This window comes from Somniosus microcephalus, chromosome 21, assembly GCF_052327205.1.
Source record: "Somniosus microcephalus isolate GS21.2 chromosome 21, FLI_Smic_1.0, whole genome shotgun sequence".
Classification (NCBI taxonomy): Eukaryota; Metazoa; Chordata; class Chondrichthyes; order Squaliformes; family Somniosidae; genus Somniosus; species Somniosus microcephalus.
This window is the reverse complement of record NC_141007.1, coordinates 53,861,322-53,874,426: the sequence shown is the minus strand read 5'-3', so window position 1 is coordinate 53,874,426 and position 13,105 is coordinate 53,861,322. Positions and strand designations below refer to the sequence as shown.

Sequence of the window (13,105 nt, the reverse complement as noted above, 5' to 3'; positions counted from 1 at the left end):
TCACCCAATTTCTCCCCCATAGAGTTATACAGCGCAGAAAGAGGCCCTTCGGCCCATCGCGTCCGCGCTGGCCATCAAGCCCTGTCTAATCGAATCCCATTTTCCAGCATTTGGTCCGTAGCCTTGTATGCTATGGCATTTCAAGTGCTCATCCAAATGCTTCTTGAATGTTGTGAGGGTTCCTGCCTCTACCACCCTTTCAGGCAGTGAGTTCCAGATTCCAACCACCCTCTGGGTGAAAAAGTTTTTCCTCAAATCCCCTCTAAAGCTCCTGCCCCTTACCTTGAATCTATGCCCCCTTGTTATTGACCCCTCTACTAAGGGGAAAAGTTCCTTTCTATCTACCCTATCTATGCCCCTCATAATTTTGTATACCTCAATCAGGTCCCCCCTCAGCCTTCTCTGCTCCAAGGAAAACAACCCCAGCCTGTCCAGTCTTTCTTCATAGCTGAAGCGCTCCAGCCCAGGTAACATCCTGGTAAATCTCCTCTGCACCCTCTCCAAAGCAATCACATCCTTCCTATAGTGTGGCGACCAGAACTGCACACAGTACTCCAGCTGTGGCCTTACCAGCGTTTTGTACAGCTCCATCATAACCTCCCTGTTCTTATATTCTATGCCTCAGCTAATTCTTTTAATTGTTTAAATTGTACCTACCCGTGTAAACTGAGTTGAATTAGATAATTAAAGTCAATAAGATTTGAAAAAGAATTCTGTCTTACCTTGCTATTATGTAAGATTCCAACCTTGTGGAATAGCAAAGCTTATCACAGACGAGATGTGCTGGAGCAATATCTGTAGCTATCTGGAATACCAATATCAATTAATACTAAACTTAATTCTCTTACTGGGTGCTTTTTGCCAGTTTTTTTGCCATGCATTGTTGTAGATCAGTACATAATTTAAAAAAAATTACTACTATATGCTCTCCGCCTTCACCTTCTCCCCCTCGTCCCTGCATTCTTACTGTATTGAAATCAACACATTACAGTCTCTCCTACTTTATCTTGTCTTTTCTTAGGACCTCAAATCTCCCTCAGTCTTTCCTACCTTCTACAATCTACAAACTTTCAAAAGCCACCGTTGGTACCCTCCAACCGCTGCTTCTTGAGTTATATTGCCGCCTTTATTGTTCTTTTGAATCTTATTGAAACTGTGCACTCTGGTAATAGATCATTCACCTAGTTTTCTCAATATTAAAAAAGATGTTGGGAATGGTTCGAAGCAGATTTTCATCTTCTATTGGCCAATCCAAAGATTTAACTTGGGGTTCATTTTCAATGTTTCATTGGTATTGAATCAAAACTATTATGATTCTATTTCTTGTGTTTCCTATTTGTGATAGTTTAATGGATTGCTTCTCAAATGTTGGTATTGCAGAGGGAAAAGCATCTGATGATTAAGCTGATAACTGAAATTGCCTAACCTCTGTTTCTTTAAAGGAGACAATTTCCGAAATGTTCGGTAGTGTTTGGTTCCTAACAATGATTAGATAAAGCAAATGTTTAGCTCATCATTCGTGCATTCCAAGTAAAAGACTTACTTGAGTTAAAACTGATTTAATTTTAAGATACTGTAAGATCAAATGCTAGCTCATTACTGCAAATGAGTATACATTTATAACTAGAATGCAATGCAAAGATTATTGGAATTAATTTGGAAGATAAGTTATGATGGTTTTTTTTTATAGGAATGGGTTCAAGCCCTTCATCTGGCTCCACAATGCAAGGCTTTGGGTACACAGCAGGAAAAATACATTCAGGTAATTGCAGAAACAGATCTATGCTATAGAGCATCCACTCTTGTCTGAAGAAAGAAATACAGTCAGCGATTCAATCATGAATTGTGTATTCTCTTGTCTAGATTAGGAAAACCTGGCACAGGCTCCATTTGTTGATTTTCCAGACATTAGGTGATAACTGGAGTGACGCCCAGCTTGGTTTACTTCAGCCGCAGTTGATTAGGGTACCACAGATTGTGCTGCTGCACACATAATCTACTTGTATCTTCTCATTTGGATATTTTGCCCAGCCTGCACCTATCCGTTTTGACATCTATTTTAGAAATGTTTAATCTCTGCCATATAATTGTTGTTATTGTCTGCAAAATTCTATTATGGACTTTCACTTTTATTTGAAGTGACCGTCAGCAGCAATCTGGTAGAGCGGTCGCCTGCCCTTTATAGAACTAGCATGATTTTCATTCCATCCAGGCGGCGAAGATGAAAATGTACCCCCGTATTTCTTTTCCAATGTTTGTCATTGCAGTTCAAATTAAACAGGTATCAAGTAATTTATCATAAGTAGCAGTATCAGCATTTCTTAAAAACCTTCAAGTTTGATTCCTACAGCGGCCTCTTATTTAAAACTACCTAACACAGTTTGGCTGAATTTCAAGTTTTCACCTGACTGCCTGACAGACTCTGTCAAAATTCTGTCTACAAGAGAGAAGAGGGAAATTGTCCTTTTTTGTCATGGTACAACTATATTTCCTAACAAATGGTGACAGACAATATTGGTGTTCCTGTATCCGCAGCATAACTAAGACAGCCTATTTCCACCTCCGTAACATCGCCTGTCTCCGCCCTTGCCTCAGCTCATCCGCTTCTGAAACCCTCATCCATGCCTTTGTTACCTCTAGACTTGACTATTCCAACGCACTCCTGGCTGGTCTCCCACATTCTACCCTACGTAAACTTGAGGTCATCCAAAACTCGGCTGCCCGTGTCCTAACTCGCACCAAGTCCCGTTCACCCATCACCCCTGTGCTCGCTGACCTACATTGGCTCCTGGTTAAGCAACGCCTCGATTTCAAAATTCTCATCCTTATTTTCAAATGCCTCCATGGCCTCGCCCCCTCCCTATCTCTGTAATCTCCTTCAGCCCCACATCGCCCCGAGATATCTGCACTCCTCTAATTCTGCCCTCTTGAGCATCTCTGATTATAATCGCTCAACCATTGGTGGCCGTGCCTTCAGCTGCCGAGGCCCTAAGCTCTGGAATTCCCTGCCTAAACCTCTCCGCCTCGCTACCCCTCTCTCCTCCTTTAAGACGCTCCTTAAAACCTACCTCTTTGACCAAGCTTTTGGTCATCTGCCCTAATTTCTCCTTATGTGGTTCAATGTCAAATTTTTTGTCTTATAATACAGGTACTCCTGTGAAGCACCTTGGGACGTTTTACTACACTAAAGGCGCTATATAAATATAAGTTGTTGTTGTATAGTGATCACAATGTCATATTAGTCCAGGAATGATGCATAAAAGGGAATAGCACTTTAAAAAATATGGTTGATCTGGTATATTTTAGCATCTCTATTGCCCTTGTATTGTTTAATATGGGAGTAGCTAGTATGTGTCCTGTATGATAAGAGCTATAAAGCTACAAGTGTCTGACTGAACTTTATTTACGTGCAGTTTTTGTTTATAGTAACCTCTCCTATTAAAGGAATTTGTTTGTGTCACTAGTTAGTCTACCACTAATAAAGACAAATTATGAACATTAACTACATTTTAACTATAAAAGATGAAGGGTGAGGTTTTTTGTTAAACCAGACCAGGCACCTTGAACCTGGGAAAAACAGCTTTGTAGCTGTGTGATTGGCACATTGATCATTCTCCATGTTAACACTGGTTATGAAATCAGATGTGAAAAGGAGCCTATCATATTTGACCATGGTCTACTTACAGATAACCTTGAATTGTGCTGGGCTGGATAGGCGTATTATATATTAAGTATATATACATTTAATAAATTAGCAGAAACCTTTGGTTGAAATTAGGGTAAGTACGCATTTTGAGAAGAAAAGTCTTTTATCAGCAGTATAAATTTGGAAAAACAAGCCATTTGACATTATTTGTGTCTTTCTTAGATCCAATTGGAATGATACCAGATGTTGCAGGATGAAGTTCCACAAATAAAAGATCTGTTTTGCACTAGTCTTAACAGTGTTCTCAGCAGCATGTTCTTTAATTAAATAATGTCTCTCTGATGTACTGGTCCCAGGGATGGATGACAGTACAAAGATAAATATTTCCCTATGCACAAATTGGGGACAGACCAAAAAGTTGCTTCATGTATCTAGGTTTACATCTAACGAGAATGGCTATACCAGTAGAATACCATATACTACCAGTCTATAAATTAGAATATAGTAAAAATGTGCTTTTCTAACATTTGCATCCACACTGTACTTGTCTCAGCCTGTTGCCAGTGCAGTACCTGTGGTTATTACCAAGTCTGGCTGCTAAACCGTAGTCAGCAATTAAAAATAATGTTTACATTTTTATCAGGTTCTGCCAGTGATGTAATTCTTAATAAGATACAGAAAGCAGCAGAAGCTGTAGCGAATGCTGTACTTCCTCAAGAATGCCCCAAAAATTGTGGAAACCATTACCATGGTGAGGGCTACCAGCCAGTCTTGTCAGGCTGCTCTGAAGCAAAAGAAGTGAAACTGGTTCCTAAAAGTCCTGTTGCTATACACAGTGCAAAAGGTAAGTTGGTCTTCAGGAGTTAGAGTGGTTTCATTTATACATGAACTCTCACATTTGAGCAATCCACTGCTGGACAAATGCACCTTTAAAGGACTATGAGGTAATTGCCTCTCTGTTTCTCATTCTCTCCCCATGGCACAAGCTAACTAGAATTTCTTAACCTAAAAATGAAGTATTTTATTTTTTTCGCTGCATTTGATGAAACTAAAGTGGTAGGTTGTCTTTAAAGACACAGGTAAACAGCAAACACAAAAGTACTTTGGAAAACTGAAGAAAATGACACACAGGAGAGCAACTATGTTTGCTCGGGTTTTATCTTGCCTTTGGTAGCATTATGATTTCTCTTCCTTTACAGTGGCTCATCATCAACCTGGTCTGCCAGGGGGAGGCTGGGAAGAAAGTGACAGTGGGCACAGTTCCCAGAATTCCTCACAGACCAATTATATCTCAGATGGCAGCAATAGTAAAGCAGGTACAGACAGCCAATCAGGGGGCAGCAGAGAGAGCGGAGACTTGATGGAAAGGTAAAAAGATATGAAAATTTAACAGACTACTAATGAGCTAGTTTAGTGCCAGACTATCGTGAAGTTAATACAAGTACAAACTTGTGCATTTGAAGTGGAGCTTAACTTCTGATCACAGTGCAACAACAAATATGTTTGAAAGCATTGAAAAAAGGTACCAATTAGGTGTGTGGGAACATAAAAGTTTGCTGAAAGAGTTTCTTGTTGCACTGAGGATTTTGTATAGTGAATTGGGGTTCTGCTTTATTCTGGTATTTGTGTGAAAATTCTTAACATGTTTCAGCTCATTGCCTTTAATCAGTGTCTGACTGGGTTTCCACATAGTATTGTGAATTAGAACAAGCAGAAGCTCAATACAGTGTGTGTGTGTAGAACTCTTAAAATTCCCATAGTTGGAACAACTTCATGTTTAGTAGTGGTAATTTGTCTAAATTTTGTGTGTTGGTGAGCTGTTAATTATACATATATACATTAAAAAGTTCAATTGGTCTTCCTAACAAGTTCAGTTTTTAAGTCGTAACTTGATTTTAAAGTGGTTAAAATGCTATTATGAGCACATCCTTTGCTAACTTCTGACTTAGTTACAATTGCTTTTAACACTGAGGACAGTGAATGTTTTGGTAACCGTAACTAAAATTTACGCTTGTAATGTTTCAAAGATTGGGGCACGGTGGCATAGTGGTTAGCACTGTTGCCTCACAGCGCCAGGGACCCGGGTTCAAATCTGGCCTCGGGCGACTGTCTGTGTGGAGTTTGCACATTCTCCCTGTGTCTGCGTGGGTTTCCTCCGGGTGCTCTGGTTTCCTCCCACAGTCCAAAGATGTGCAGGTTAGGTTGATTTGGCTATGATAAATTGACCCTTAGTGTTAGGGGATTAAATACGTGGGGTTACGGGGATAGGGTGGGATATGTGTCGGTGCAGGCTCGATGGGCCGAAATGGCCTCTATCTGCACTGTAGATTCTGTGATTCTGTGATTTAAACTGCATTATGACACTGATAGCTGTCTTTGATTCCTGGTCAATAGAGTCGAATCAATAAACCTGAATGACTGCATGCAGGAAATAACTTTGGTGAACAACCTGACCCAAGGGTCAAAAGTATTTCTGACGAGAGATGAAATGCAGCACTTTATCAAAGAGTGAGTATGATTCTATTAATGAGCCATTTGATAAAATCACTTCAGTGAATTTCTGAGATAGGTAAGCACCAGCAGACTTTAACATTTCTGACAAGCACTTTAATGGATTATTGGTTGAAAACTGTAATGTCCATAAGTTTAAAACCCAGGAATATAGTCCTTTACTAATTGGAATTTTTAAATAATACAGTTTTAATAAGACATTTTGATTATCATCAATCATTTTCTTAAAGGAATTCCCTGGAGTAAGGCCATAGTGAGGCCGGTCCTCAAAAAGAAACCAAATAAAATACTCTCTGGGTAATGTGGCCCTCAACATGGCTTCCCAAAGTTGGCATCCTGGAGAGAGTCAACTGTGCTGAAGTATTTCATTTTAGATTCACATTGTAGTTGCATTCCCCTCTGCCACAATATTGTTAGACCAATGATACTTGCAAAACTGTGGAATCTCTTAATTAGGCAATGCAAATAGTTTGGTCTTAAGTGACCAGATACTTCTGAGGAATTAATCAAATCAATTATGACCTGATGAATGGCTGTTTACAGACAAAGTCTTAAACAAACAAATGTACAGGAAACTTTCGTTTAACCGGAGGTTAAATGTCGGGAAAGCTCTATCCACCGGCAAAATTTAGGAGTCGGTTCAGATAGGTTTTTTAACTTCTCGTTGCTTTTTTTCTCCAGTCGTGGCTCTGCAAGGTCTAGCTGAAGCTGTTGCTTAGCTACAGAGACGCTTGCAAGCTACGCCGACTGTTTTGAAGCTGTTGCTAAGCAACAGGGTTTGTTGCTTCACATGGAGCTCAGAAGCTCCGTATGTTTTAACATTAGCGCTGGCTTCTCCGGCAGTTTTGATGGAACGGCAACAGCTCGGTCCCGTCAGTGCCGGATACCAGAAAGTTTCCTGTACATATGAAAATGACAACCAGAAACAGATCAGCTGGTCCATCAAACCTGTCCCATACTGTCCTGGTGCAACCTATGCACACCATGATCCCCATCTGCCGTTCCCCTCCCCACCCCCTTATCAGTCAACCATTCAATCTCCTGGAGGAGGCAAAAGACCAGAGAAAAAATCCTAGATTAATTTAGGGGGGAAAAACTCAAGGACGTTCCTCTCCAATCCCTAAAGTTGATTAAACAAGTTCCAGGAGACTATAGTGACTCAGAAACACATCCCCCCTATCCGACCTACCTTCCAAACAGAGTGATGTCGGTCACAATCAGGAACTCTTCCAGCAACCTTTTAGCAAATACACAGTCACTGCACTAGCTGGCAACTTGTTCCATAGATCAGCTACTAGCTGTGAAAAGAAATCTCTCTCGACATGCAACCTAGATCTATGCTTATGTAACTTATACTCATGTACCCAGGACCTCCCGAACCTATCTAACTTAAATAGCATATCCACATGGACCAAATCTAATCCTTTCATTATTCTAAAGTAAAATGTTCTAGCTCTCGAAGCCTATCGTGGTCACTAAAGGCTTTTAAACTAGGTATCAATCTAGTGGCCCTCTGAACCTTTTCCAGGGCCTCTGTATCACCTGCCATGTGAGGGGACCTATATTGAACACAGGTAGCATGCTCTTTTTGAATATAAAATTTTGTTCCAGTCAGCTTTGTGTGAATTATATTACACTCAGGCCTTCATGTCAATACAAAGGGATTTTTAATAGACACAATAACAACCATGGCTTCCATTAAAAAAAATCCCATCATCTAGGCCTAACTACACATTTGTTGAAAAATATACAATGGATGCATCTCGTTCTGTCACAGTGTGTTTGCTGCTGCTGGGAAAAGATGTGAATAATTGGGAGGTAATGGATTGTACATCACTTTTGCTAATAAAAACATTACTACTTGTTGAGAAAATGTAACCAAAGATGCTGAATTTAGAAGATGCCTTTCAACATTAACCAACTTAACTATTGAACAGTTTTAAACTTCATTCTGGGAAACCATTTAGTTCTTGTAAAATTCATTTTGCTATAATTCAGTATTTTTTTCCTTACCAAATTCAGGTGTGGATTACTCAACTGTGAAGTGGTTGTGGAGCTTCTCAATGAGAAACTAAAGGACCCCTCCGACACGGTCAACATGGTATTTTCTGTGAAAGTTTTAATTTAATTTTCTGTTAGCAGAGGTTTAATCGCAGCTCATTATACGCGAAGCATTTTTGAAATGTTTCTGAAAATAGAAATAAGGCTCGAGATGAATGCAAGTCTTTCTTTTCCTTTTCAGGCTTGCAAATCAAAAATCAGTGCACCTGTCAGGCTGATAATTTAACACCCTCTGAATGTTCCCTGGGACTTAACACTCAGTACTGAATATTTCCAGTTCTGTAAAAATTGTATTAGTGAGGTAGTACAGTGCCAACATAGTCTATTTCCAGCTACTAAACCCCCCCAAAAACATAAATATCCTACAGTGTATATAGATAGAATAATAGATGGTCAGGATTAATCTACAGAGAGAAGTTGCTTTTGGTCACATATATGGAAGAGGAGTAAAAGGATATTCCAGAATCAATTAAAAAGTATTTCCTAGGTTTGAACAGGGACTCGAGGCCAATAGATAACAGTAAATCTCTCCCTGGTGGTGTGGAGTGCCAAGATTTCATTCGCACGAGCAAAGGGACAATCGCGACTGCTTTGCAGCTGCAGTGCTTTGAGTTATTAGTTTTCCATGCGCTTAAAAGAACCACGGTCACCACTAACTCATGAGAGGCTCCTATGAAGGTTGTAGTTCTTCCTGAACATAGTTATTGTTTAGACTGAGGTTGGTAGACTTGGATCTTCACAGACATCTTGGATTCCTCAACTCATGTTTATTTAAAAACCTCAGTAGTTTGTTCACAAGCAACAAGTAGCAGATGTGCAGCCTTTAATAGTTGAGTCTATATGCTGTGTTTGGAGGAACTTGTTTTGCCCTTTTTTTTAATATATTGTTTTTGGTGATTTTTTTTCCCTGTAGAGGTCAATGAGCATTCTCTCCACCCTCATGTGCGCTGATCTGTTATCACATGACCAGATATTTGCAATTACCCACAAGTGCTTGCAGCAGTTGAGTGAGGGTGGACCAGGCCCTGTGACCAATCGAGCCACCAAGGTAAGTTATTCGTCAAAATCATCACTTTTTCTGCAGTTAACAAAATGTTTTCTTTCAAAACTTTGTGCGTTTATAAACAAAACCCCAGGGACCTTATTGTAAAAATAATTGCTATAAATCTGTAATCTTGAGAATCGGTTGAATGATTTCAAATATAATAATGTTCATTTTCTAGCCTACTCTTAGTTTGTAATGCAGTACGCACATCAATTAATGCTGGAGGTAATGACTCCATGTTATTCGTATTTCATTTCCAAAGACTGTACTTTATATTTACTTATTTACTCAATATTGGCTTCTCTTAATGTCTAGCCTCTTGTTCCTCGTCCCCCACAGCTAACTATAGTTGAGTCTCGTGTATCTTCAGTAATGCCCCTTCAGCCAATCAGAATTCAGTGTCCAACAACAATTTTATAAATCATGTTGTTTTTGACAACTGAAATCTGATTTTCAGTTTAATAAATGTAAATCTTGATTTTCAGCTGTGATTATCACAGTACTGCTCTCAAGACATAATCTATGCTGGCACTTCAGTGCAGTATGAGTGAGTGCTGCACTGTGGGATGAGATGTCTGCTTGTCCTGGTGGTTCAGATAGATGTGGCACTATTTGAGAAAGAACAGGAAATTCTCCCGGCGCCGTGGCTAACATTCCTCCTTCAACCAACCCAACCAAAAGCAGATTGACTGATTATTCAATAAATTTGCTATTTATGGGACCCTGCTGTGTGCGATTGCCTCCATGTTTGCTTACATAACAGTGACTACACTTCAAAACGAATTCATTGGTTGTGAAGTGCTTTGATGTCATGCGGACTTTCAACAGTGCAATATAAATGTGAGTTCTTCCTTAGTGGTGGTTGGAGTATGCCCGGGGTGGGGTGGGGAATTTTCCTCTTCGGGGAGGAGTACCGCCAGGGGTGGGAAATCCCGGCACTGCACACCAGAAGAGGTAGCGAAGGACCATAAAAGGGCAGAGGTGGCCCGAAGATGCCTGCACAGCTCCCACTGAATGCCACCTGCAAATAAGTGCCAGGCCTGAATTGAGGGAGACGTGGCTGCTACTAGCCTCTCTCCCTCCACTGGGAGAACTCTGATCCTTTATCATTGCTCTGGGAAACGGCACGGTGTGGAGGATGGGAGGGAAATCCATCAGGGACTGTGCCCCCACTCCCACCGCCAGGTACATGCAGTGGGTGGAAAAGGAATGACCGGCAGGGTGAGGACAGGTTGGGTGGGATCATGGAGGAGAATTCAGCCCGTGTCTTTTATTTTCTGATGGAACTACAGTTTTAAATGTCAGATCCCTTAGATGTTTGAGCCAGAGCAACAATAGTATTGCTACAATTGGCCTTGGAATTCCTTGGATAGAATGGCGAAACTGGCCAAGGTTCCTGCTCTGGGACACAATCCTCTGCTAGAATCATAGGTTTGGATGTTGGGTGAGGACAGGATCGGGTCCAGCTAAGACACCCCTGTGGTTGGAAAGCTGTGAAATTCTGTTGGGGTTCCTCTGGTCTCCTGCCATAACTCTGGCAGAACCCCTTCAGGGAGACCTGGTTACAGCAGATCTGTACCATTCCCGGGAGCTTCCTCAATGCCCTGTAAGGGGTGGACCTTCCATCAGCCTTTTACAAAGCAAATGATGGGATGGGATGGGATCCCTAAGCTGGGAGTTCCTGCTCCTGCTGCACGGTTGGGACCCGGTGTTTGTGTAGCGGCCGGTTCGGTGAGTGGGTGGAGGTGATCCGACCTGCACAAGGGCATTTTTGGGACCAACTGGTGGTGTCCAGGCTAGACGAAACTTTGCTGAGGGGGCTGATAGGAACATTGTCATGGGGGTGCCTAGGCAAACCCATGCCAGAGTCTCTGTGGGCATGGGGCAGGTGGGCACCACAGGTGTGCCTGGAGTGTTGCTGGCATCTACTGCCCCCTGCTAATGAGGTGCCCTCCTGCTGACCCTGCCCTTTCTGGTGGGGTCATCACTGGAGTACACTGTCGGGCATAACCGCCAGAATGCCAATCCAGAAAACTTTGGGGCTTCACTGTCCAACTTCACACATTAACAACTTGGGTAAGGTAACAGAGGACAAGACGTGCCCATAGAACTGTACCCCAGCGAGGAGAAGGGTAGTTAAGGAGAAACAATTAAGGGGAAAGAAAAAAGTCCAAATGTTTTTTAATGGGATAAAGCCTGCCAGTGTGGGGGTGGGTGGGCAGAAAATCCCGGCAGTGCGCATCAGAAGAGGTGCCAAGGTACAGCCAGGAAAAGACACAGCTAACATTAACATTTTGTTCATTTTTTTAAAAGATTCTGAGGCAGTTTCAGGCTTTGAATGGGAGTAAGCCAATAACTCAGGGTTCAACATCGGAAATTACTCTGTCTACTTCCAGTGACACCTTGCCATGTAATGCTGAAACACCTTTAATGGACTTCACTTCAGGGCTAAAAGGGAAAACGTTGATTCAACCATTGCAATTTCGCCCTGGGTCAGAGAAGACTTTACCAATAGAGAAGAACCAGGGATCGTCATTATGTTTACCTCCGCTATCACAAGGAACCGCAGTCTCCCAGGGAAACCAGGAGCCAGTATTCCCATCTCTTTCAGCATCCAAAGTTAAAGTTCAACACACAGAAAAAGTGACTGACATTTCATCCTGTACAGTGGATACTGAAAAAAGTGACCCAAGCTCGGAAACACAACCTGTAAACCCAAGCACATTCCCTTCTACAACTGAGCAAAATTTCCATTGTGAGCAACATAACCGAATAACTGAAGAACCCAAGCTACAGCCCGTGCAGTGCCAGAGCACAGCTGAGGACACAACAGATAGTAAACTCTCTCTCTTTGCCAACATGGTCCTTGTGCCACATGAAGCTCCTGCTCCATTTCTGAAGCCCTGTCTTAACCGAGGATCATCCGGAGAAATGCACACATTAGCAGAACAGAATAAAATATGCAGCACTACTGAGGTGAAGATTCTGCACAGTAACCTCGGACAGACTGACTCCGAATGTAACCAACCATCTGTATTTTCATTTCTTAATACATCCTCTTCTTCACACAGCGTCTGAGTTGCTGTGCCAACTCAACCATAAACCAAAGTGAAGCCAGTATTTCACTTTCACACACAAGCTATTTTAGTTTCTATTCTTGCCCAAACACAAACGTAAACAGAACTACGCCTTAACTGCTTATCAAAATCCTGATTTCAGAATCCGGTATTTGTATACTGTGATGTCAGAGACACAGAACACTAACAAGCAGCCAACTTGAGAACAAAACTGGTTGCTTAAGATGAGTCACTATTGAATCTAAATGATGAATTTTGTGCCTTCAAACCAACCACAATGACAATTTTAAATGTGACTGTGTTTAAGGTGGCTGTTTAACATTCAATTTGTTTGTAAAACCATATTTAATTGCAGGTCATACATTCTTCCACAGCATACTTTAGGAACAATATGTTTGTGGTATGCAAATTGCTATTTTATATCAATGAAATTGGAAAGAATTTAATAGATATATATTTAGTTTCACATCACATCATATAACAACCAAAGCATGCTTTGAAAGAATATATGATAATAAAAGCTATAAAACAAAAACAGTACAAGTGCAGGGTTCAGTTATTTAATTTTGCTGCCAACTTATCGTTTTGCCAAGTGCTGTGATCATGTTGGTTAGCTGCTTAATCCAGGTGTGTGAAAATGAAAAAAAATCTCAATTCTGAAGACTGCTTATAACAGGTGTCTGCCTAATCAAGTTGACAAAAAAATGGTTTCACTGTATGACAAATGCTGCTGATTAATAAAAGTGTACCGTTTTTAATGTTGAA

The 13,105-nt window shown here is 41.1% G+C and overlaps 1 protein-coding gene across 5 annotated transcripts in view; it reads left to right on the top strand.

Moving 5' to 3' along the window:
• Positions 1-13,105, top strand: part of tepsin (TEPSIN adaptor related protein complex 4 accessory protein) — a 50,463-nt gene extending 37,358 nt beyond the window's left edge. For 3 of the 5 annotated variants that reach the window (XM_085963630.1, XM_085963635.1, XM_085963633.1), the window contains 7 exons: positions 1,691-1,762; positions 4,290-4,490; positions 4,846-5,014; positions 6,041-6,154; positions 8,180-8,267; positions 9,132-9,266; positions 11,577-13,105. In XM_085963630.1, coding sequence (XP_085819756.1) covers positions 1,691-1,762; positions 4,290-4,490; positions 4,846-5,014; positions 6,041-6,154; positions 8,180-8,267; positions 9,132-9,266; positions 11,577-12,341 — 1,544 coding nt within the window. In that variant the 3' untranslated portion in view covers positions 12,342-13,105. The remainder of the gene's footprint in view (positions 1-1,690; positions 1,763-4,289; positions 4,491-4,845; positions 5,015-6,040; positions 6,155-8,179; positions 8,268-9,131; positions 9,267-11,576) is intronic. The other 2 variants (XM_085963631.1, XM_085963632.1) reach the window with 2 other exon arrangements.